Source organism: Neolamprologus multifasciatus, chromosome 1 (assembly GCF_963576455.1).
Source record: "Neolamprologus multifasciatus chromosome 1, fNeoMul1.2, whole genome shotgun sequence".
NCBI classification, from domain to species: Eukaryota; Metazoa; Chordata; class Actinopteri; order Cichliformes; family Cichlidae; genus Neolamprologus; species Neolamprologus multifasciatus.
In genome coordinates, this window is record NC_140439.1 from 21343279 (window position 1) to 21369217 (window position 25939).

At 38.5% G+C, this 25939-nt stretch overlaps 2 protein-coding genes across 4 annotated transcripts in view; one reads left to right on the forward strand and one right to left on the reverse strand.

Annotated features, from left to right (window-relative positions):
• Positions 1 to 398: 398 nt before the first annotated feature.
• mtmr10 (myotubularin related protein 10) lies at positions 399 to 15414 on the reverse strand. 2 transcript variants are annotated; one of them, XM_085168741.1, is made up of 16 exons: positions 14831 to 15414; positions 13350 to 13410; positions 10057 to 10193; positions 9503 to 9575; positions 8315 to 8457; positions 6588 to 6681; positions 6307 to 6451; positions 5023 to 5110; positions 4674 to 4762; positions 4313 to 4443; positions 4114 to 4183; positions 3765 to 3835; positions 3420 to 3592; positions 3146 to 3316; positions 2524 to 2703; positions 399 to 2063 (listed from the first exon to the last, which is right to left on the reverse strand). In XM_085168741.1, exons 1-16 carry the CDS (start codon positions 14885 to 14887, stop codon positions 1452 to 1454), a joined length of 2295 nt encoding a protein of 764 aa, XP_085024867.1. In that variant the 5' UTR covers positions 14888 to 15414; the 3' UTR covers positions 399 to 1451. The 2 variants fall into 2 exon arrangements, with proteins under 2 accessions (XP_085024867.1, XP_085024858.1); XM_085168732.1 differs by having other exon boundaries at positions 399 to 2066; positions 14831 to 15413.
• Positions 15415 to 17902: 2488 nt separating this feature from the next.
• myo1ea (myosin IEa) overlaps positions 17903 to 25939 on the forward strand; it is a 59071-nt gene continuing 51034 nt past the window's right edge. Inside the window, exon 1 of one of the 2 annotated variants that reach the window (XM_085146999.1) lies at positions 17903 to 18328. In XM_085146999.1, coding sequence (XP_085003125.1) covers positions 18326 to 18328 — 3 coding nt within the window. In that variant the 5' untranslated portion in view covers positions 17903 to 18325. The remainder of the gene's footprint in view (positions 18329 to 25939) is intronic. The other variant, XM_085147081.1, reaches the window with a different exon arrangement.

Sequence of the window (25939 nt, forward strand, 5' to 3'; positions counted from 1 at the left end):
GACATTTTCCCAAACTTGCCAAGACAGAGCACACAGTTGCACAAACAGCGGGGCATGTTTAGCACTACATCTTCAGTTCTTGTTTTCGAATGCTGCCATTAGTCTCTGCAGAGTAAATGTATCAAGAGAAATGAGGAAGGATACAGTATGCTGAACAGTGTGTGCAGTTCATGCTTTTAAACTTTTCATTCTCTACAACTGAACCCTGCAATGTCAAAATTACAGGCACATGCATTTATGAGGCTTTGTAGTATCCAGATGACTTCTTGCTAATGTGCTGCCCTGAAACTGTGTCACGCTCTCTGAATGCTTGGACTCAGTGCCTGATATCTGATTCATCATTTACCAAACTAGGGACTGCATTGAGTCACAGCATCTGTCCATCCCTTTACTTTGAAGAAAGAAAAAAAAAAAATTACCATTCAGCTACTATTATTCTGAAGAATTTCTCCTTGGTGCCTTACCAGAAGGCCTCTAAGTTTAATAAAACTGCTTTGTAAGAAAAGAGGAAATATCTACCACAGATTGAAGTCCTCACAGCTCCATTTCCCCGCAGACTAAAAATACAGGTCCTTATTGCTGCTTCAAAAAATAGAGTTAATCTACAGTTAGACCCTGAAATCACACCATTTGCTACCAATCGCAAAAACAACCCTTAAAATATGGGCACTTGTAGCAAACAGCAGTAAGTTTGTGCAAGAGGAAAAACAAAACAAAAAAACCATTACATTCAACCAGGGCGGATCTTTTTTTGACGTATAATACATGTTAGCAGTATTATTTTCTGTTCCTCTTTCTGAAATATAAATTAAAAAATAATAATCTTCAATTAAATCTCCATGAAGGCACAAGCAACTTGACTACTTGGAAGTCAGTGTTCAGTGAAAAGCATCATTGCTGCTGCAACACAAAATGGGCAATTTTTCTTTAAAGTTCATATAACATTACTCCATTTCAGTGAGACGTCTTATTGACCAATAAGAATCCAAAGAAATAACAATTTAACTCATAGCACTATCACAAATATAGCTCATTCCATTATTGCTTTAAAACATACAGTAAATCAGAGGTAAATGTCAGAAAAGGTGTATTAAAAAGCACTCTTTAAGTAGATGGATGACAAAAAATAAAAATACATCCATCTTAAAAGTTATGATCTTTCACAGTCATACAAGAGCTCATGGTAAGGCCAATAATGATGTGCTTAAAAGACTGAATTCCTCAACTGTATTTTTCAGTGCTACAGACATTACTCTAGAAATTACCTCAGATTTGGATGCAGCATCAATGGCGCAAGTTCTAGCTTATAAATAATTCAGTATAAGTCCAAAATGGCATATATTTCTAATTCTAAGTTTAGGTCTTGGTATTTAAGAAAGAGGTAAGAGAAAATAAGATGATTAGTTGTTAGAAAAACCTGCACTAGGCTCAAAAAAGTGAGTCCCACATCCTCAGACGGTGTCATTAGCAAGAGTCTCTGTTGAGAGCCAGATCCTTGCACCATTCAGAAATTTGCTAATGGGAGTCCCTTGGACAGTGCGGCGGGAAAGGTTGCCCGTTGGGGTGAAAGGAAAGGAAGATGTAAGGTATTCTGGAGGTGTAGAGGGGTCATCAGGAGAACTGGCTTGAAAATACATCCTCCTTTGGTCTGTAGGGTTTCCACCTGAGCTGGTGAGTGGTGTGTTGCCTGGACTGGTTCCCTTATATTGCCTGAGTTGGCTCTGCAGTATCTCAATTTCATCAACCAGCTGAGAGAGCTTGTGGTAGGTGGTGACTGGGCCTCCTTTGGAGATGCAGGCTTCAGGAACCCAACGGAGAAAGAAGAGCTTCCAAAAAGCCATATGGGAGGGCATGAGCAAGGGAATCAGCAGGCCCTGCAGGTCAGCGGGTCGGGAGAACCAGTCCTTGAAGAAGCGCTCAGATGGACTTAAGTCTTTCACTGGTGTCAGCTCAGACTTCAACTCGTTAGCTAGAGAGCTTCGTCGGGTCAGGGTCTCCTCCCCACCCTTTACTCCATTACGCAGATTTGTGGGCGTCCCTCGTAATGTGGAACTGTAGGCTTTCTGCTACAAAAAGAGGAAACACTAAGAATTAAACTATTTTGACTCTCTCTGTGACATGCTGTACTGCAAAGACTCTAAAAGTTACAACTTAAAATGTATATTTTCTATTTAATAATCCACCTTCTGTACATTTACTACAGATATTTCAGAGGATAAAGGTGACTCGATACAAAATTACCTACATGTCCTTTGACTTCTATAAATAAGAGATAAGTGGAAGAGAGATTACTGTATTTGCATTCTTTACGTTCTGTGAAACTTTCCCTTCAAATGACAGAGGAATTCTGTAATTACAATCTGACTGTTAGAAAATTGCCACTTTAAAAATATAAAAATCTTAAGATGTCAACCTCTTAACAACAGTTTTTAAAAAAAAAGAAAGAAAAGAGAAAGAGACCATGCACATGAAAATGTGCTAATTTGAATCCTGAAAACTGGTGAACCTCAGTGCTTTGCATACCTTGCGTTTGAAGGTTTTCACTTCACCGTTCTGAACACAGGCAGCTCCTTTGCCTACATACATGGGGTTGTTAAAGAGGGTTTGATCTTTAGTTGAGAACTGCTGTGACCACTCCCAAACTGGAGGGAAATACACAACCTGGTCTTCTCCTTGAGGGATGGCTTTGTGCTTGGCAAAGTCCTGCAGAGTAAAGACAATGTTACCCTGTGACTCTGTACGTAATAAGAACTACTATACTCTATAAAAAGCAGCTTCCACAAGTGGAACAGTTTCAATACATGAAAGTAAGAAGGAGAAAAAAGAAAAGAAAGGTCCACAACTTGCTTTTGTCTTGACCACAAGTTAAATGTTATCCTCTCTTTATGTTGTACTCTTTCCTGTCAATTATCTGGCACGCACAGAAGGAAATTACAGTCTGAAACATTCAGTGACACATCCTCAAGTTATGCTTTCCTATTCATTTCCAATTCATTATTCCTCTTTATTTATTTATTTTTTCCAGACAGACAGACCTCTCTCACAAACATACACACAGTTGCATTTACTGCTCATTATGGCATTTCCACTGGTGATTACATTTATTCAGATCAAGTGCATTCATAAACATTAATCTATCCCTCACCATCAAGTGCTGGGCACGCTGCTTGGATGAACTGAACAGGAAAGTACTGAACAGTGGGATCCACATGCTGTCACTCAGTACTGTCAGATAAGTCTCTGTGAACTCAAATGCTGCTGGGTACTGGTTCATCATCTGCCACACGCAGTCCAGGAACAATAGGAACAGTGGGGACTTTACCCATAAAACAAAACAAAAAAAACAGATGCAGGAAGCAGGGGTGTCAAGTCACATCTCTTGAATAGTTGGATTAATTTAAATTACATTAATCAAGTACCTCCTCTTTGTCATTTTTCTTCAAGTGGTTGCATCTGTCCAAGAAGCGATGGCCAGCCATCACCCACTCCTTCTGCACCAAACTCTGAAAGCCAATGAGGCTGCGATAGCGAGGGTCCAACATGAGCTGCATCAATGCGGATACTACACAGTTTAGGTCTCGGTCTTCCTCTTCTGTGCAGAACAAAGGAGTAATAAGTCACAGACTCTTATGTGGCACTGATACATTAAATGCATATTATTGTACATTTTAAGTAAAACTTAGCTGTAATATAATAAATGATCGAAAAACATAATTCCACATGCAGGAGTGAAGGCTACAAAATAAGGCTCAAAGAGAGTTTACCTTGAAGAATGACAGAGGAATTCCCTCCCTCTAAGTGATAGACCATCTCAGCAGAGTGTTTTAAAAAGGCCCTTTGGTCACAAAAGGAACAAACATGTTAACTGCATTAATTTTTATTGTCAACCGTTATCATACCTTTAGTCTTTTCTGCGTCTAAATAATCCTGTGCAAACATGAAAGTGTAAAGAAATCATTTTAAAAAGCACCTTTTAACCCTATATTCTAGATTTAACTGTGACTCTACAAACATGCAGCCTTATGGCGCACTTTAAATTTGTCCCTTTAAAATTTTATATGACCCTCTTGAGTTTACAATGCACAGTCATGCACTGTCAGCTTGTTTACATACCTGACATATTCAAGCCATCGAGAGTTTTCAATGGTTGAAAGCCACCTCTCCTCAGACTCCTCAAACGGATCTGCACAATAAAAAAAACATCAGTATGTTTATACGTATAAAACTGTACACGCCAATGCCATTAAGTCTCCTGCATTTTTACAGCAGAGCATTGAATTACACTGCTTTTATAAGCTGCAGTGGAGCTCACCTAGGATACATATCTGCCTCAGTTTAACAAATGCGCTCTGGATGTCCAGGATAGAAGGCAGACTCTTGTCCAGATCCGATCTAAACGGTTCATTGCGCTGCGGGTGGCTTTTTGTGATAGCGGCAAAGATTCTACAACACAACACCACAGACAGTGATGACAAGATGCACACTTGACTAATGTAAACAATTTAAATATCAAAAACCTGAGCTGAAACTGAATGTTCAGACTTGTATTTCCTTCTCCTAAAGTAGCACTTTCTTAATGGACTGAGAGCTGAAAATCTGCTAGAGTTATTAAAAAAAAAAAAAAAAACATTTTCAATTTAGGTTCTGAATCTGAATGAAGTAGATAGTCTTACTTCTGCTCAGTCTTCTTTTGCTGTAATGGATCAGTTAAGCTGGCCATCCGGACAAGAGCACTCCCATTGGAGTGACTCCAGCACCACATCTGCAAAAACCAGACATTAATTAAACAGTCACTGATCAGCAACAAAGTAATAGAGAGGCTCTGATCAGTTAAATTAAACAATAAGTGGGATAACTCCATTGGTGGGCCTGTGCTTGGTCTAAAAAACTAAAACAAAACAAAACAAAACACTGCAGGTTTAACCCTGCAGTGTTTTGGAAAATGGAAAATTGTATTTGGAAGCATAACGTTTATTGGAGACATCCGATAAACATGCGCTCTGTTGGAGTGTAGATACTCACAGGGATGCGACCATCAGTGAATGATGATGCATACTGCACCAGATCTTGATCTGTCAGAGATGACGGGACTACAATGTGCTCTGGAAGACTAGAAAAAAAAGAAAGAAAAAAAAGACTGGTGTTAACACGTGAAACAAACACAAGACATAATTTAAAGCGGATCAAGTAAATAACAGCTAAGACACTAACCCAAAACAGAGTGAAAATAATAATAATAAAGGTATAAGTGGTTAAAAAATTTATTAGACCACCATCTAATAAAGGTATATGGCACAGATGCCCTAAATTAACAGTACTGGTAAAAAACAACATCTGTATGTGCAAGCCCTTTTATTAAAATCATATTTTTAATGCTAAATTACAATTATTGTTATATACTTGAATTATGTCATTTACAGTTTTATAAAGAAGCAGAAAAAGGTGAAGCACTTTTTAGATGACAAATTACAATTATTTACCCATATTTCTGAAAAGAAAAATTAGTTTTAGTGGTTGAATGTTACACTTGATGACTCTGCAGAGAAGTCCAGCGTGCTGGCTTAAATCTGGGTATAAAAATGGGACTTCAGTCTGTTAATTGCCAAATAAACAACAATGTCATTCTTAGTTTTAAATAAATTATTTTTCTTGGTTTTATGACAAGGTGGTCTATTAAATTGCTGTTAAACTGTTTTGCTATCGTTTTGGATTATTTCAGGCCTATGTTGTGTGTTTGTCTTGGTGAATAATTGATCCTCTGTAATGAACACCAGGGGGCGACTCCTTTGGTTAAAAGACTAGATTTTATAAAAGTTGACTGAAAACAGAATTTGGCTCCCTTCCTCTGTGATCAACTCAATGGCTCATCTTCAGTTATACTGAATAAAACATGAGGTTCATTTTGAAAAATCACAGAGTCAGAAGGGAGGATTTTCCAGTCTCAGGACATGTAAACTATAAGTTTTTAGCCAGTGCAAGTCAGAGCCACTCCTTTGTCGTCATGTCCTATTACAAAACTACCAAGATGACAACAGTGAAGACGCTCTTCTCCAGGCTTACTAAAGGGCAATATCACTCTGGCTACGACCATATACTGTCTATGCTTTGAAACCATCTCTGGCGATAATGCTGCTGAACTGAGATGAATAGACTGTTTTGTCAAAACCAGACTGACAGGTTAGTTTTTGTTTTTCTTGTCAGGTACCTCAATATAGTGTGGAAAAGGCACATTATGTCACATGTCATCAAAAAAAGGATTTTAAAAGAGGTTCGTAACAAGTAGGACCGAATGCATGAGCTGAAAACCTTGATGAGACGGCATAACTCTGGTTGATGGAGCACACTCTCCACTCTGAAGCATTCGTTCTCTTGATTTCCCGATCCCAATCAGAGGAACGGTCAAAAATGGGGGTCTGTAATCCTCTCGGGGTGGAACCATTGACTCGTTCCTCTGAGAGAAAAACAAAAACAAAACAAAAAACATATACACTTATTATATACATGGAATTCAAAAATTTTTCACTTTCAAATAATATGGCAGGTCTTTTACAAACAGTGAAAGAACTATAGCAATCCACAGGCGATACCTTTAGATTCATGGTATCGCCGTCCTTGATACTCAAAGCCAAACAACAGTTGAAGATCAGCTGGATGAGAGTAGTGGGCAATAGCCAGGCAAACCTATAATTAAAAAAAGAGAACTACTAAGTACTATGGGATATGCAGTACAAAAGAAGTAGAAGTGAGAGGTATAATAAATATTGTCAAGGCAGATTAGGTTTCATCATAACTTCCCAGCCCAGGTTTATCCAAGTGCTAACATTAACTCAGAGGCATGTTTTTTTAAAATAATACCAACACAAGCAGTCAACCCTGGGGTAGAAACTGTCTAACACACATTCTAGTGCTCTGAGTTCAGAGCTGAATCTCTGTGAGGCTCAACTTTAGTCATACAAAGCAAGTCATTCAGAGCTAAAGCTGTGAATGATACTAGAGGGCACAGAACAAGTGTGTGCGTCTGTCCTCGTGTGTGTGTGTGTGTGTGTGTGTGTGTGTGTGTGCGTGCGCGTACAAAGGCTGCTCCACACTCTGTAATTTCCTATGGCAAAATGGGCCATTATAGGCTGGCATAATTCCATATGTCAGAAAAAGAAAAAGAACCGAGTCCTGTTTTACGCTGTAATTACATACACGGTCTCCATAAATAAGCTCACAAGGAGTGCAGGAGGGGAGACATTTTTAATTTTAGTGCTCTATACATAATCAACCTTAAACAGAACATGTATATTTCCACAACTGTGCTTCTGGGCCTACTTGCTGCCTACTAAACTGTAGCTCTACTAAATGAGCTGGGCATCAATAATGAACCATCTGTTCTCTGTGCAGGAGATGAGTCAGAGTTACACTGCCAGTCGTTCCTACATCAGGATCAAATTCTGCTTCCTCTGCTTTGACTGAGTATTGTTCTCAGGGTCCTTTCGTATTGTACCTTCAGCAAATATGCTAATTGAGAAGTTCCTATTCTAACGGCGGCTGACAAAGAAACACAGAAAACCTGGTCTAATATAAATATTGCTGTCACAGAGGATGTGGTCATAATTTGAAACTCAATGTGGGTATGTAGTCAGTATGGGAAAGAAAAAGCTTGGTCAACAATAACATACGTTTAAATCGAAGACTAGAAAACCAAAAGGTTATTTCTAAATAGTTATTCAGATACAAGGCATACATTTATAGGCTTTAAAGTGATTAAAGAACAGGTTTGCAACTGTTTAAATCTGACACCTACATTTATAAGACAAGTCACAAGTTTTACTTGCAGTAAACTTTGGTGAAAATGGTGAATGTGGGAAATGAGGTAGCCATTGCTACGAAAACCTGGTACCTGGTCCAATGAGTCTCTGCGACAGATAGTACAGTCAGAAATGATTTATTTATTTATTTTTTTTTAAATGTGTGATTCAACCCTGTATTGTATGAACAATCCTACTTGAGGGTAGGGGGCGTAATGATGAGGGAGACATTTCTCTTGACACCATTCAGGCCCCACAGCATCAACCAAGCTTCATTTAGATGCCACATCCTACCCAAGTCCTAATGTTGCTCATGTTGACCACAATGTACTCACAATAAAACATGCCGTTTCTGCAGACAAAAGGCCCACGTGGTCCCCAGACCTCAATCCACTATATCACGTTTTTGGATCACATGTCAGTGTGGGGTCTAAACTAGCATTATGTACCCAGTGAAGTCTCCTAAACAGCTTAAATGGGCATTTTCACTCAAAGCATGCTGATGTTTCTGTTTCACTGACCTTTCTGGTGCTTTCAGGTCCAGCTTCTTCAAAACAGAACCGTATCACGCGCAAGTCTTTGCAGTACAGTATGAGCTCAGTGGGGTTGAACTTCAGCTTCTGGTTGGAGCCCAATACTTTCTTCTTCCCCTTTGTATCATTCACTGAAAGGAACAAACACAAAATGTAAAAAGAAAACTAATTTTTGATGACTGAATTTCCAAAAATGTACTATTCTGTGGAGTGTACTGCTAATGAAGGACACCACTTGATACTTGGTAAACTTTGGCCCCATTCTCTCCTGTCTCTGTTGCTGCCTCTTTGATGCCGATCCCTCACACTGTGATTAAATTTAATTAATTGTTATGGAGTTACACTGTGCTTATTTCACTAGATTCTCATGAAGAACCTAACAAACATGGTTAAAACAATTTAGCCTGATTAGATGTGCATGCTGACTATAGTTGGATTCTAATAGTACTCATTCTCCTATAATACAACAGCACCATGTAAGCCGTTTGAACTACTTTCCTCAGCAACTTAACTTATTAAAGTCACTAGTTTATACTGCCTCATGATGACACTGATGGCATAATGACAAGAGGAACAGGGGCAAGTGCATGTCTGCAGTTAATTTTAAACCAGTATTTGATTTTATAAGTGAACCAGCATTAAGGTCTTATTTTACTCCCAATGCCCTTATATTTGCTCTTGTCTCACAGTGATAGTGTCCTTAGATGCCGAGGTCATACAGCTCAAAAACAAGCTGGGTAAAACAAAACCTCATAACACAATAAACCTTGTTCTGGGCAGTCACCCTTGCAGTGTCAGCAATGGACTGCAGTGAGATATATAAACAAAGCTAATCCTAAGCTGGGTAGCACTGTTGCTAAACACTGCATTAGCCATGAGATCATTTGCTATGAGATCACGGACCAGGAAAAAGGGAATGACACTAGGTGCTCCTATACAATGAGTGGGCGAAGCTTCTGTGTTTGTGACCACACAGTTGCCAAATGCACAAAATGATGGCCTAACATCATTAATAAAATTCACATTTTATTAATAACGGGATTTTAAGACATTTCATTTGAGCTCAAGCAATTCCAAGAATATTTTCCTTACAAACATTAAGAAAAAAAAAAAAAAAGAATATCAAAGCTTTTCCTTAAAATTCTTTCCCTAAAATTTGGAAATGGAATGAGATACCTGTTACTACTTGCTCCAGACAGGTCAGGGGGATGTCATGCTCTCCAAGCAGCAGGTGGGACAACGTGGACTTCTGTTGTGAAAGGAGAAAAACAAAAAAGTAGGTTTGACGTGTTGCAGAAAATGTATTAGTCCCCAAATTAACTGAAAACTGTCTTAAAAGCCTGTTTGATATATTGAGTTAACTTTCCCAGACTAAGCAATGATCAAGTTCCATTTTCTTATCAAGTCGCCAATCTGCCACATAGGTGGAAATGACGTCTGTTCTCTCACTTCTTGTGCGATATCACTGACAATGTAGAGCAGGAAAGTACACGAGTTTTCCTTCCTCTTTGCCAGAAGGCTGTAAAGTAACAGTATTCAATCTATTCTGCAGCATACTGCTGGCGATATTACATATATCACATCCAAATATATAATTGAAATCTCCCCCCTCCCTCCCTCCCCCCCTTAAATAAACGAACTTTAGGTACTCTTAAGAATCTCAAAAATGAATTTTCACACTATTTTTCCTCTAAATTGCTTAACTGCTACTAAGAAATCCACTCAAATACCTGCTTTGGTGAAGTGTCCTGAGGAATGAAGGACACCTTAAAGTTGGTACATATCAGCTTCCCCCAAAGGCCTTCTTGGTTGTTTTCAGTGCTGATACATTTCCTCACAAAGTTCACCTCATTAACTACTATCTCACCTAGTGACAAATAAATGAGCAAAAAGACCAGGGTAAATCCAAAGGTTATTGCTACAATTCAAAGAAACAAGCAGAAAACAAAAATTGGAAACTCAAAGGAAGTCCAAAAAACAGCTTGTGTATTTCCACTGTACTGACATCAATTTAAAAAGGCATCATGTTGCAATACAGCATCAAACTGTTTTATTTATGCTTTATATTTACATACATTCATAAACACAGTAAATTCTGACAGAATACTTTTCTGGACAAAATGCATACTCCATAATTGCATATACCATCTCTTGGACTTATAATTATACATGCACACCTTGCTTAAAATTTTAATTACACAATCATTTTCTATGCTTCTTATACTGGGAAAGATTAACACTGCAAAAAATTTCCACACAACCTTTAAGTTAAATTATGAATGGCCATCAGAGGAGGACAAAGGAAAGCAAAGACGCCTGAATACTTAAGCTGACCTAGATAAATTAGAGAAGAGGGAAAATGAAACAATCATATCACAAGTCAAACAATGCTGACTTTGAAGTATACTCAGACACAGGTGAGTCATAAAATATTGGACTTTAATCAAGACGATTACCTGAAAACTCTATTGCATCAGGCAAAATCACAGCCGTACTCAAGTGATATATCGTAAATTATAAACAATATCCAGAGAGTGCATTTTCTTTTGCCTGTGCGTGCATGATAGCTCTTGTATAAATAAAAATCATTACAATTTCTTGCAGCTACTTTCCCCATATACTATCTACTGCTACTTGATATGTTAAGATGGATGGTGAAGCAGTAGCTCAGATCTGGGTTTTGCTGACAGTGCAGAAGGAAAATAGTCACAGCTTGCAAAGTACACCAATGCATGCTGATACACATCAATTAAAAGTAATCCCACAAACTAATATGTAGACAGCAGTAACGCTATAATAATGCTATTAACTTCTTACTAAGTAAAGTAAAGACTTTAATAAAGTATCTGTGTTTTTACAAGTCTTTGCATGCTTTAACAATGATGTCACATCAGATTTAAAAAGCAAGTCCACCCAGTCTAACAAGGTTAATTGTACTTCATAATACTGGAAGGAAGAGTACAAGAAAGAAATACTTAACATTATTATGCTTTATGAGAAACTAACGTTTTAGATCAGGGTTAGACCCGATGACTGATGGGACTCGGGTTAACTCAGGCCCTCCACCGCTGGATTTTGGAGGGGTAAATGTCTTCATACTCAAAAGGATGTCTCCATCGTTTCAATTTTCTTTAGGTTTTTACAAACGATGATTAAAAAAACAAAAAACACAGCAAGCATTGGGGTACTTTCCTTAGAAAGTACATTAGTTGAGCCGGAGATCACTCTTGCATATCTGATCACGTTTCTCATGTATGACTGCAAAAGGATGTGCTTCTAAAGCAAACACTAAACAATTTAAAAAGCTGGCGCTAAAAGCCAATTTTCTCCACACACCTCTTAAATGTCTGCAAAAAAGTGAGACGGTAACCCTCAGTTCTCCCATATCTAAATGGGTCAGCGTTTTTCATACACCATTTACATGAGCAACGCGGACTTTGTACCTTCACGTGAATCTGGCTATAAAAGGTTGGTCTGCAATTTTTAAAAAGATGAGAACTGTTACAGAGGGTGGAGTTCTTTAGAGGCGAATTCAAAGCCCTGCCTCAGAGGAGCCAACTGAGACTGCACAGTTAAAAATAGGGAAGCTAATCGTGTAACCTGTTAGTCTGTCTTGCTCACAATTCAAAAAGGGAAATAACCAACAAGCTTCAGGCGATAACACACTTACCTCATAACTAGTACATCAGGTTAGTTAAATTTGTCATCTTACTTGTGACCTAAATTAGCCTACACTTTACTAAACTACGGTTTTACATGTCACATGACTGAAAATGAAAAACAGTAGCTCTGAAGAACTTCATAAAAAAACAAAACAGTAAAACTTGCAACTAAAATTAGGCTCAGTTTACAGTATATTATACAAAGAGCATGACAAGCCATTTCCACGAGGCTCACAAGCTCCCAGATAATACTGAAACTACTAAACTAAAGGCTTTCCTGCTGTTTCAGTTAATGATACAACTACAGTCTGCCATTGTAATGATAATATTTGCATCAGTAGGCACATCTTCAACGGCTGAGATTCCTAAGCTGAATCCACTTTAACTACTAAGTTTAAAGGCTGTTGTTTCCTGTTAACAAAAAAATGTTGACAGAGGACAAAACACCATTCGGGTGACGTTTATAAATAGTTATGAAGAGGAATTTCTGCCAGAGCACCTGCTGCAGTGCAGTTGACTAGATGTTATGATACAATCGTATTGCCTATCAACCACGTGCCAAAAGGCTAAAATGGCCCACTTGCGATAAAAACAAGAACAAGCACAGTAAGACTTCATTAAAACTTTCATTGCACATGTAGTATGTCATCTTGTTTCCTAGCAACCAGGTTGCAAGTTTAGGACATTTCTACACCGCCTTCCCTTTTCAGACCCAGAAGAGGGGCAGTCTTTTATATACAGTCTATGTGCAAAAAAAAAAAACTGCCTGGAGCCATTACCAGTAAGTCAGTCTGCGGTGGCCATGGTACAAACTTTAATAGTCAAGTATTGAGATGTTGACACTAGATAGCTGTCTAAGGAAATGCACCACCGACTGTGTTGCAAATAGTTTACTAGAATAAAACAAAAAATAAAAAGCAGAAACATTAATTCTAGTTCTCCATTTCATGAACCTTATGCTCAGTTCTCACAGACACCCAAGGTATCAAATTTGTACTGTGAACTGAAATAGACTAGCTGCTTTTGATAAAATGTCTCTTTCATCCGCCTCTATTGAAACAAAACCATTCATTTTGGACCAACTATTTCACATTTCTGAAGTCACTAAGAAAAATAATCAGGCATAACTATTAGATAATTCAGCCAGCTCTCTGCTTAAAGCAGTGTGGTTCCTCACACTAAACCTCTGTAACCAAGCACAAAACGTCTTAGTTAATGAAAAACTGCTCATTCAGAGATTATACACAGCACACAACTCATGAATGCAAAATATGAGACACTGTGTAAACATGAAAACTAACTTCTCTGTGATCAAACAAATTTTAGTGACAACTATTCTAATGCAGAAAAAATAATCTTACCTGAAAGCAACTTTGCCTCCAACTTTTTAAGAGGTTTTTCAACTGTATTCTTCACATCAGTCTGGAGACAGACACACACATACGCCACATCTTAGTTAGTCATTTACCGGCTCTACAGACAGTTAATAAACGATTAAAATTATGCATCTTTACACTGTAAGACAGTAAAATCGGCCGTTCAAATGTGTTATTACAATGTACGAACCCCGCAAATCATAGTTTAAATTAATCTGTGCTCTCCTAGCATTCAAGCTGAACATCCTGTTGCTGTTTTGGCAAATTACTGTTGCATAAACACCATCAGCATGCCCCAGGTAACAATACCATTGCCTAATTTTTGCTGATTATAAAATTAGGCACCAAGCATGTACAGCTGTCAGCAAATGCTTATTAAAAACTTGCCTGTGATGCTGTGACAGTCTGTTAGTATCGGGATGGCTGTGTGCTTAAAGTAAAGCTCTACTCTTTGAGATTGAGTAAATGGATGTGAGGTTAAAACACTAAGTTTCAGCTGCAGGAATTACTTTTACACGTTGGGCTAAAATTTCTACATGTTACTGCTTATACTCATATTATACACAGTTATGGTTTTATTTTTAAACTAACATTTGGTGATCCCTGCGCTTAAATGCTTGACAAAGCTAAATTTAAAAAAAAAAAAAATTTTAAACGATCAAAACATTACTTAAAAAAAACAAAAAAAAAAACAAAAAAAAAAAAAACACAACAACAACTCAGTACAACTTGATGAAGAACTGCCACCCTGCTGAAGTTTTATTGTTAAGTGCATCAATTACAGCCTCACCCAAAATGTGAAATGCCCAGTTTTAAATAATCAAGATACACAAAAACACTATCATCACCAGCTCGGTAATCAAAAGAGCACAGCCATCCTTATTATGTACTTGAAAACAGCGACTTTTTTTTTTTTTAAGTTACAGAGATACAAAACACTTTAAAACCCTTGTACAATGTTTGTGTTGGCCTTTCTCAGACAAGCACTGGTTTTATTTGGGTTGCTCCGCCAGCGACTGTAAGCAAACACTTACCCTCTGTCTAGAGCTGCATACACCTGTAGGCAAAACATGAGACGTCCAACCGCTGGGTAATTATTTCTCTTTTTCAAAATGCTGGCACATTAGCTGTATGTTTGTTAAAGGTTTCATTCCTCGAATTTATACGAGAAATGGGTGGGGGGCTTTTTTTCCTTTGCTTGTGCCACCTTGTGACTTTTCACTTGACATATATAACCGTAAAGCAAAAGCAATGTGGTGAAGCGCTTCCCTATTTTATGGTACGGTGGTGCTGCAGAAAGAAGATACCTCCGCTGGCATGGGTGCTTAATGTGCAATTCATGTGTTACTTATCTGACAATGCGCAAACACGTAGAACAGCAAGTTAACAAAGTGTTAATCAACCCAGGCAATTACTGCGCTAACCAAAATATGCTGTACCATTATCGATCATGAGCCCGTACATACCTGAGCAGGAGGGAGATAACACTTGAAGGTCGGTTTCGTGACTTTGGCAGGAAACATTGTTTATGTAATTTACGTTCCCAAACGGACGCCTGGCAAACGATATCCTGCTGCCAGTAATATTAAAAATAATATAATAAAAACTATCCAAGAGAAAATCTTGGAGAAAGTTTCTAGGTCAGCCCTTAGCTGAGCAAATCCAAGATATCCGTGTGTAAAACATTCATTGAGACACCGTGGGCAAGCGACGGCAGTCCTTCATTTTGTGAAGTAGTCAAGTAGCAGATGAGACTGGCTGGCAGAACAAAGTTGACAGAAGTTGACGCTGAGACGTCGGCGTTAGCTCGGTGTTAGCTAGCTAGCTTAAAGTACTATATCAAGTTTATAAATGTCGCTCCCATGCACAGAAAAAAAAACTAAGGGGAAAAAAAAGATAAGACGCACTGGCTGCGTGTCTACATTTTCTTTACACCTGTTACAGTATTAGTTAACCTTACCGACTTCCTCAAAGTCTAACTAATTCAGCCAAACGCAGTACCTGACGCTGTAAAGGACTTAACGGCCATGTTTATACAGAGCAGAGGTCCCGCCCTGCTTCCGGGCTCCACTCCACTCCGAGATCGTCTTTCATTAAAGTTTCCGAAAAGCTGGAAGGCGACAGGAAGGCACTCTGCCTTTATCCTCTGCTAAATGGATATTTGCTACTGTGTGCGATAGTAAACACGTATAAACCTGTCATGTTAAAGTTTTAAACAACAATTATTTTGCGTTCATCAAGTGCACCACTTATGGACTACAACTCCCATGAGACACAGAGAGAACTTAGGCGACCGACCGTGCCCTAGTTTTTCCTCTTTGCTTTTGTTTTTTTCAACGCAACTGCTTAACTTTATTTAGCATGATACTCAAAGCTTCGTGGGAATAACAGAAATGGATTCATGGCACTTTTATTATGTCATTTAGATTATTAATAAAGAAGTTATTGTATTGTACTGTATTGTATACTACCACTTCCCAAACTAAATGTCTTTAAACTCAAAAAGCAAAACAAAAAAGAGCTGTACATTGAATAAGATCCAGAAATGTTTTCTCGTTGAAATAAGTGTGATTTCGTAATTAAAAACTCACAACTACAGGTGATGAAGCCATGAAACTGTTCACAATGAATTGGGTTTTCACACTTTAATAAATACGCCAAATAGCTCATTTGTCCACAGTTCTTTTTAATGTTTTATTCATTTTATATTAAAACTAAATTCGTTTCAAATTTCAAATTCAGATTTAATTATGCAGTACCAAATCACAGCAACAGTCAACTCAAGATGTATAATATTGTATGGTAAAGACCCTACAATAATTGAGAGAAAACCCCAAAAAGCACTTGGAAACAGTGGGACGGAAAAACTCCCTTTTAACGGGAAGAAACCTCCAGCAAAACCAGGATCAGCATCCGGTGTGACTAGGGACACAGGACGAAGACGCAATGCGGGCAAAAGCCATTAAAGAGATGAACATAAATATTAAAATCACTTTAGTACCAATAAACACCAACATTCAGTCCTTTTAATGATTAAATATATATCAATATCTTTAATTTTTTAGCTTTTTCATTATGTCAGTGACAGTTTTAATTCTATAGCAGTTTTTACTACATGTAAACTAAAAGTGTGCTTACTGTAAAAGATAAAAAACATCAAAAAACAACCATGCAGTTCTATAAAAATAAAAACAGAAAGAAGCGCACACACACACACACACACACACACACACACTAACAACTACTACTACTTTTACTACTACTACAAACAGTAATTAATTGTAAGCTCGTGAGAATAAAAAGGTTTTGAGTTTGTTCTGTTTCTGTAATAATTGCTGCCATCTCCCTAAGTGACCACACGGTGGTGATAAAACACCAAGACTGACTCAAATCATAATGTGACTCATCTTTTAATGCATCACAAGTATCAGAGACGGTAGAAAACTTTATTTCTTTTTCGTTTTGTAATCATTTATCTCTTATTTATTTATTTATTTATTTTGTTCCATTTAAATAAACACACACACACAAAAACACACACACAGTATATGTCTATGCATGCAGAGGCACCCTGCTACACTGGTTACACCCAGAGGCTTGCCTGACCGCCCAATATTATTCCAAGGCAAGCCTCAGTCTGACTGGAGACTGGTTGTGAGAACTGGATACCAGTGCCACCCAAAAATCTTAACAGGGATTTTCTAAAAGGCCTTTGAGCTGCATTTTTATTTGTCTGCTGATAAAACAGAACTAAACTTGGGAGCAACCAAATTTGAAAAAAAAAAAAGGGTAAACAGGCAGAAGTGGAAATGAGTTTCTAAAAATAAGTTAATGTTACTGTTTATGTCATTTAGACTGATTACTAATTATTTTTTGTATTTATTAGATTGAACGCAGACTGAAACGTGTATATCCCAGGACACACTGCCCCATTAAAATGTCAAAATGGAATCCTTTATTTAGTGAAAACCAGCAAGCTTAAACTCTTGTCATTTTGGACTTTTGATCCATCTCTTCCCCTTCATGCTTTTTGAAAAGGATTTATATGCTGTCATAAATGCAAATCAATAGATTAGAGGTCCTTTCTGCATCATGCTGTTAGACTGTGACACCATGTCTTTGTAACTATGTTTTAAATTACTGTCTTACACACTGACTCTATATCTAATTTGGTAGTGGATCTTAAAAGTTGCTGAATAAAGCTGTCTTTGTCCCCACAAAGATAGCTAGACAGGAACACACACACACACACAAGACCCTGTTGCATCTATGCAGGATATAAAATGTTTAGAATAAGGTCTCTACTAGCTGCAGACTTGTAGAAATGATCGTGAAATAGTGTATTATAACATTCAGTGAGTACTGTAATCTGAAAGCACGACCTTTAGCCTGTATGAGTTTTCCTTTGCCACTTTTCCTAAGAGCTAAGACCCCACTGACATTATAAGCTACGCCCCTGCGCTGGATCATAGTACCATCTGCCTTGCTGTTGGCTCTCTCTTTGAAGACAGCTCATGTTTATTAGTCGTCCTCTTATGTTTGAGTCTGTTGTTAGGGGACGACAAACTTGCGCATGCCCAGTTGCCCTCCCTCCAGGAGCTAATGAATATTTAACAACACTCGCGCTTTGATTGGACCGAGTTTCCCGTGTTGTGTTTAGAGTCGGGCTCCCACCGTAAATTGACCATCCGGCTCGTTGTCTGAGGACTGCTGTGCTTCTGTCAGTGGAGGACTCACATCTGACTGTACAATAATGGACGGAGGGCACCGCTAAGGAGCCGCATCCATGCTGTCTGGAGTTTACCGGGAATAACTTGTGTATATTTTGGATTTGGTCGCTTTGCTTTAGGTTAAACAAGTCAGACCTTGTTTTAAACAGCGCTAACTTCCCAGAGGTTCGCTCAGATACTGGATCGCAGGGAATACGACATCGAAGACTGCGACTGTTGTGAGGACAGAGGATGGTAAGCGGTGTTTACACTGGCTGAGATAGTAGGGCACTATTTGTTTAATAAAGTCATCATAATCCAAATATTTGCCACGGAGCGGCGGTTCCTTCTTCTAGTCTGCTTATAAAAGTTGTCTCGGGTGTTAAACGTGTTTATTTTAAATATTAATTGAAAGTTTTCTTAAGTAATATTAACGAAATTCGAACTGGTAACTCATATATCCATAAATATAGCTCACAGATTGCTTCACTGGAGGCTTTTAACAGAAAAAAAAAATTAAACCACAATCGCTGCTTTATTAATCTTTGATCCCTGACGAGTGTAACATATCCTACGATAAGAAGCGGCAACCTTGGCTGTTTCAGGCAGACTTATAGTTTTTACTGCCTGTGGTGAAAGTAGTCAGAAAGCACTGATAAATTAGGTTCAGTCTCTTTTGTTAGAAAACCGGTTAGCCTTGGAGGACAATGTGTCAGGTAGAGTGGAGTGTGTACTGTGTGCACCTTACTTTGTATCGGTGCATCACAGAGAGACAGGTTTTTCCTGGTTTCTAATGCCATGCCGGCAGAAAACACACCTAAAGAGAAGTTATGGGAGATATTGTATGTTTTGCATTTTGGAAACATTTCCTTAAGCCAGTCCTCTTAATAAAACAGCTGATACAGACTTTTAGCACATTTCCACTTAATGATATGGCTGCATCATTGATGTTGGAGACATGATGTTTATCTGAAGGGGGGTGCAATATTTTGTTGTGGCTTGTATATAGAAATATCCTGAAAGGCAACTGAAAAACGTACCCACCATTCAACTTAGGAACCTCTTCCACGTGTCTGTACAGTACCTCAGACTGTAAACATGCTTTGTCCATTTAAAACAGGTAGACCTGAAAGCTGTTTGCATTCTTCGAATCCTAGGTGATGCAGTAAAACCTGTCGGTTTGGTTGAGATAATATCCAGTCAGCACAACATATGTAATCCTGCAGCATTTAACTCAGCTTTTGTAGACATTGTTGACACTCACACACTCTTGCTAAAGCTTTTTACACAAGGTTAAGAAGAGTATCAGTTCGTGCAGAGAAAATAGTCTGTCACTGTATCTGTCTAGAATAGCAGACACCAGCATCGCTCAGTGGTTCCTTCTCTGCCAGATGCTGAATAGCAAGTCGGCATGAGAGCAGCTGGTTTGCATTAGTCTCTCGAGCAGGGAGGTGCATACTTCATCACAGAGCTGGTGCTCCATTTTCAAACCCATCACTGCTGTAGAGATTTGCTCTGGAATTCAAGCCCTGTCCCTGAAAACAGGATGAACACCCATTCTGTGGACCTGGGGAACTCGTTAGTCTTGTCGCTGCGGTTCAGTGTGCACACACACTCCTTGATCGGTTCCACACGTCTTTGTTACGGAGCCAAGTTTTCCCCACTTTGCTGTTTGGCCTGATGGACCCCATGAGTGCTGACTCATTCTACTGTTGCACTTGCTGTAAATCAGTGAGGACATGAAAAGCTTATAAATTGCTTATAAATGTGTCAAACACATTGTAAACACAAGTTGTCAATTATCAAAAAGTTTTTGAGCTTTCTTCTATTTTGCCCAAGTGTCAAATCTGGTTTTACTTCACTCTGCAACTGCAGATTCTCTTTTTTGATAAGAAATTAAGCACATCCATTACTGCTACTGTTTATTATTATAAATGATTACAATCAGATGGACTTTTTTTTATCCCTTTCTTTGGATTTGTTGGTCGTGAACACATTCTGTGATGATATGATATTTTATTACATCTTCTCATTTGGACAAAATATCTTTACTAAAGCTGAAGTTGGAGTCAACTGAAGATGATTTCCCAAACATGAAATTGCTGGACTTCCTGCACAGACTGTGGCTGGATCATTGGGACCTTGGCTGTTATAATAATCTTTATTTCTTTATTGCAGTATGGATGCTATAAAAATGTTTAGGACACACAACAAAGGCAGGATGAGACTTTTGGTTTTGATTTAGGGAAAAAAAAGAAGAAGAGGGACGTCAGACGTCCACACAACACGAGTGGAGGCTGAGAATTATTTCCACAGAAAAGGTTTGATGAGTGACCTGTCACAAAAGAAGCATATTTTAATAGTCGTGACTTCATAGTAAGTGATATAGTGATGGGACATTGGGTATTATTGTAACTATGAAGCATGATTCAGTGGAAGTGGTTAGGTGGGGACAGCTAAGCAGTGTTTTTTTCTCTCTGTGTTTATTTATTGTGTTCCCTTCACCCGAAATTCCCCAGTAACTGCACAATTTGGCTCTGGCCTTGTTTTTAAAACACTTAAATCTCTGCCTGCTCTGCTGTAGTTTGGCTTCAGTCCTCAGCCACAGTGCTTTCAGTGATGCAGAGAGGATTCAGCTGCTTCAGCTGATCGCCAAAGGTCACACCCCAGAGCGAGCGTTCAGTGGCACAGTTTCTCTGAGATTGACAGTAACTTTGATAGTAACTCTTTTCAGTGCGACTTGTAATTAAACAGCTGAAATATCTTTTATTGAGTCATCACATATTATCATTGCATTTTTATTAGCTCATGTCAGTGGAGCTTGTCAGTCAGTGCAAACAGGCAGAAGTGGAAATGAGTTTCTAAAAATAAGTTAATGTTACTGTTTATGTCATTTAGACTGATTACTAATTATTTTTTGTATTTACTAGATTGAACGCAGACTGAAACGTGTATATCCCAGGACACACTGCCCCATTAAAATGTCAAAATGGAATCCTTTATTTAGTGAAAACCAGCAAGCTTAAACTCTTGTCATTTTGGACTTTTGATCCATCTCTTCCCCTTCATGCTTTTTGAAAAGGATTTATATGCTGTCATAAATGCAAATCAATAGATTAGAGGTCCTTTCTGCATCATGCTGTTAGACTGTGACACCATGTCTTTGTAACTATGTTTTAAATTACTGTCTTACACACTGACTCTATATCTAATTTGGTAGTGGATCTTAAAAGTTGCTGAATAAAGCTGTCTTTGTCCCCACAAAGATAGCTAGACAGGAACACACACACACACACACACAAGACCCTGTTGCATCTATGCAGGATATAAAATGTTTAGAATAAGGTCTCTACTAGCTGCAGACTTGTAGAAATGATCGTGAAATAGTGTATTATAACATTCAGTGAGTACTGTAATCTGAAAGCACGACCTTTAGCCTGTATGAGTTTTCCTTTGCCACTTTTCCTAAGAGCTAAGACCCCACTGACATTATAAGCTACGCCCCTGCGCTGGATCATAGTACCATCTGCCTTGCTGTTGGCTCTCTCTTTGAAGACAGCTCATGTTTATTAGTCGTCCTCTTATGTTTGAGTCTGTTGTTAGGGGACGACAAACTTGCGCATGCCCAGTTGCCCTCCCTCCAGGAGCTAATGAATATTTAACAACACTCGCGCTTTGATTGGACTGAGTTTCCCGTGTTGTGTTTAGAGTCGGGCTCCCACCGTAAATTGACCATCCGGCTCGTTGTCTGAGGACTGCTGTGCTTCTGTCAGTGGATCAGTATTATCATTGCATTTTTATTAGCTCATGTCAGTGGAGCTTGTCAGTCAGTGTCATTGGGCTGGCCATTCACTTTATACCAGACTGAAATATCAGGAATAATTTGGTGACTTTTTAAAAATCTCTCAATTACTTTTAGGTCAAATGTGTCTGATGGATCATACATTTTATAAACAATTTGTCATGAATTCTGAACTTGTAAGTTTAGCTGTTTATTTCAGTTTGAGTTTCAAATGGAAGCAATGGCTTTCTCATGTATCAGTTGTCTTTGATGTCCAATGGAAAAGCTGTAGTTTATCTGGCTTAGATCCTTCTTTCCAGCTCAGTAACACAACCAGCTTCTCTTCCATTTTGCAGGTAATCTGTTCATAGAGTAAAGGATAAATTAACTTCCTTATAAATGCTCTTACTGTGTCAGCATTATCCTGTAGGCATGCTTCGTGCTAGATGTTTGTTTATTCTCCTTGTTCTTTTACCCTGAACGAAGCAGTGTCCTATTATACCTGCCTATTTGCATGTATGGCTTACCTCATCGCAAACCAGGAACAAGGTCAGACTCATGCAAGTGCTCTTAGCCTCCCATCATCCCATGCCAGCCAGCACTCCGCCACCGAATCGCCTTTAACTCCACCCTTCATTTGTCTTGATGCTGCTAGCTGTAGGAAATTTGGCTTGTTTGTTACTGTTTAGCCCGATTTGCACACAATGAAACTGTGCTGGCACAGAAAATGAAAATATATGATGTGTTTTTGTGTTTTTTCAAGAAGCTTGATACTCCCTCTGACACATTAGTTATTGTTAGTGAGTTTGCTTTTGTTGCTGCTGGCTAATAGTTAAGCTAATAACAACAAGGAATACGAACGTGAGTCAAAACCAGACACAACCTGAAATTTCTGCATTTATTAATCGATTGATTTGAAAAAAAAGTGAAAGAAACCCACACAGTTAATTAAAAGGGGACCTTGTAACCTTCCTTTGGTTTCCTATCAGTCCAAAGAAATGCTTGATCGGTAGGTGTGGGTATGTCTTAGCCCTGCAATCGACTGGCGACCCCACCTCTCGTGCGCTGTCATAATCTTTCATTCATCTTTGAACAGCTAATAGCAAAAGTGCACTGGATAAGATGGAGCCAGTTCTCTATTTGTGGATTAAGATATATGGGGAAAAATCACACAGCTGTAGACAGTGATCAAGGAGGAACAAGAACTTAGTACAAGCTTTTAATACAAGGCTTGTCAGCTTTTCTATAAAAGACAAACTGACTGGAAACAAAGTCAGAATTAGCTGGTTTGAATTAGCTGTCTTTTCTGGCACATATCCTGTGGCAGGCCTGAGTCACTGTGGAATCACCCACTGACTTAAGTGTCCAAACACTATAGTATTGAACTTGATGATCATTTATAAACACTAGTTCAGTCAGGGCTGTTATAATCGAAGGAAGCATTTCCAGATGCAGTCATTTACATTTGTTGGAGTTGCTCTGGTCAGAGATGCTCCCGTCCATTAATCACATGAGGAAAAGCAGAAGAATCCCCACCCTGTGCAAAAACAAACAAACAAAAACAAAACATCAATCCCTCTGGCCCTGCTGCACATCCTTTTCTGTTGTCGTACCATAAACCAATCAGCTGTCATTTCTCATGAGTCGTGCATCAATCTAACCCGCCAAACACAACCCAGTCATGGCAGTTTTTAGTGTTTTATTTTGAAAAGGCAATTTACTGGGGTCCAGACTTCCTTATACCTTGTTTCAGTCAGCAGCAAAATTTAGTCAAACGCAGCAGGTATTACGAACCACTGCAGTCCAGCGTTCTGTTAATTATAAACTGGGAAGCAGCGCAGTAACTTTCTGAACTAAACAAGCCTGAGTTAAACCTATGAGTCATTAGTTGTCCTCTCCATGAGTTCACTTTTATGGAGTCAGCATCATTAAAATCACATTCATAATTTACATGCATGACACTTACGAAACTGTAGGTGTTTATTTCAAATCGTGTTTATTTCAGCATGAAAGCACAGGGATGATTAATTTATTTATTTTAAATCTTATTTTTTCCTAATGCAGAGTTGCTTCAAACAGTCCAGCTACTCGTTTTATTGCAACACTGTGTCAAGTACAGTTTTGGGCTGCAGTAAATTAATTAAGATAATGCTTTGTTTTGTTTGGTTTGGGTTTTTTTTTTTTTTTTTTTTTTTTACAACTTAAGTTTTCCAGCAGCTGAAGTCTATTTCAAGTTCAGATTTTTAATAGACACAAAAAAGCAGAAGCAGTACCTCTAAAATCCAACTGCTCTGATTCATCTGGAACTGATCTCAGTGACCTTGGCTTTACTAATTTCCTTCTTTCCTGGCAGTCGTTTGATAATGTCAGTTGCAACTGTAGCTTCTTAAAGGATTTTTCTGTTCACGGTGCACTATGAAACGCTGGATTCGTTATTGTTATTATTATTATTATGTAATCAAAAACAAAGCCATTTTTGGCAAATTACCGTAACAAACAACTTTAAGGTTTCTTCCCTCAATGCCAGACTGACTCTTACCTTCTAAGAAGAGGAGACAGCTTTGAATAATTAGTTGGAGCAGAAGGTAACGTGGAAAGCTGGGATGGGTTTTAACATGTATTTTTGTGTGCTCAGTTTAGCTTGACTGTAGTTTGGATTTCACTGATTTGAGGCCCTATTGTGGCACCGGCATGGCTATGAATTGGTTTCCACTGCAGATAGTTTGTTTATGTTTAACTGAAACTGCTTTAAAAGGGAAAACGCAGCACTTAGTGACATGCCTCTTCAGCAGACTTCCACCCTGAACCACATTGTCTTTGATGTTGTGTTTTTATTAGCAACCTTATTGCTATTGTCATCAATTTAGGAGACTAATGTTTAAAGTATCCATTCACTCTTGATCATTATACCCTCTTTATATGGGAGGGGCAGCATTCAGCCCAGCCCTGCAGGCATAGCATATTAACGTCATCACAGCCAGTCGGTGCTCATGTTTCCAAATCCTCACAGAAGAATAGATTCCTTTTATTTATTCCTTTGTAGAAGCTCAGATCCATAACAACAGTGTGAGAAGTCTAAGCATGGAAACTCAGGGCAGGCTTGTTGTTTGCATTATTTATGATGGTGTCCCAGTTACATCCAAGTGACCGCTGTCATCCTTGAAGTTGTGAAGTGGAAAGATGTCAAGAGAACCCACAGTCTCTGTTCAACAATCTTCTACAGACAAAAATATGGAGCTGCTAATATGTGGAGCAGCTGGTTTCAGCAGGTGTAGAGTGGAAACTGGTGTTTTCCTTTCCTCCTTTCCAGGTGAGGAACATTCAAATCCAGTCTGTGATCCACGACTGTCAGATGGAAAAGCATGTCATTCCTAGTACAGTACACCTATATTCACAAGAAGCTGTTCCTACACACTCTGCACGACTCTATTTTTAGTATCCTAATATTTATATTTAGTATTTGCAGTAACAATTTTTAGTTGTGCTATTTTTAGTACATTTCTGATTTACATTTTACTGGAAATACCTGGCTTGACAAAGACGTTAAAGTGATTTAAAGATCGCTGTCTGCTGCTGGTGTTAAATATGTGAGTCTGGAGGCTATATATTTCTCAGTATGATCAGAAGTCATATTTCCTCTCGGTCTGTATGCAGCTGTTGTGACAGATTGCCTCCTTTTGTCATCCTTTTTTGTGTTGAGCCAAATGTGACTGCATGTTGGTAGCAGTGCTACAATATGCGGTTTTGCAGTGATGCAAGATTGAATTTTACCTTCATAGTTATAAAAATATATTTTTAGGAGGTTAAACTGGTCAGCAAGCATTTCGCTACTGGGATCTAGCACGTCCCCTTTTGTTTGTTTGTTTTTTTTAAGTAATAATGGTCATGAAAAATGTGAAGGAAGGTGTTTTTGTTGATCCTGAAATCTGTGAAGTGATGCTCGACAGTGAGCTTGAAAGAAAACTGAAGCCTATCTGAATCAGCAGCACGGGAAGCATTCGTGCAGGTTGTCCTTGGCAGTCACGGAGCAAAGAATATTGCTGAGCTTGTGGATAACATGCTGAAAGCATATCAGCTAATGCGTG

What these genes read in the sequence shown, in the direction of transcription:
- mtmr10 (XM_085168732.1), bottom strand. Translation starts at nt 14,887, where the DNA reads ATGTTTCCTGCCAAAGTCACGAAACCGACCTTCAAGTGTTATCTCCCT. An exon ending in GACCTGAAAGCACCAGAAAG is followed by an intron (nt 6,682 to 8,314) that starts GTCAGTGAAACA and finishes TTTTAATTATAG; the next exon opens with GTTTGCCTGGCTATTGCCCA. An exon ending in GCGATACCATGAATCTAAAG is followed by an intron (nt 6,452 to 6,587) that starts GTATCGCCTGTG and finishes TTTTTCTCTCAG; the next exon opens with AGGAACGAGTCAATGGTTCC.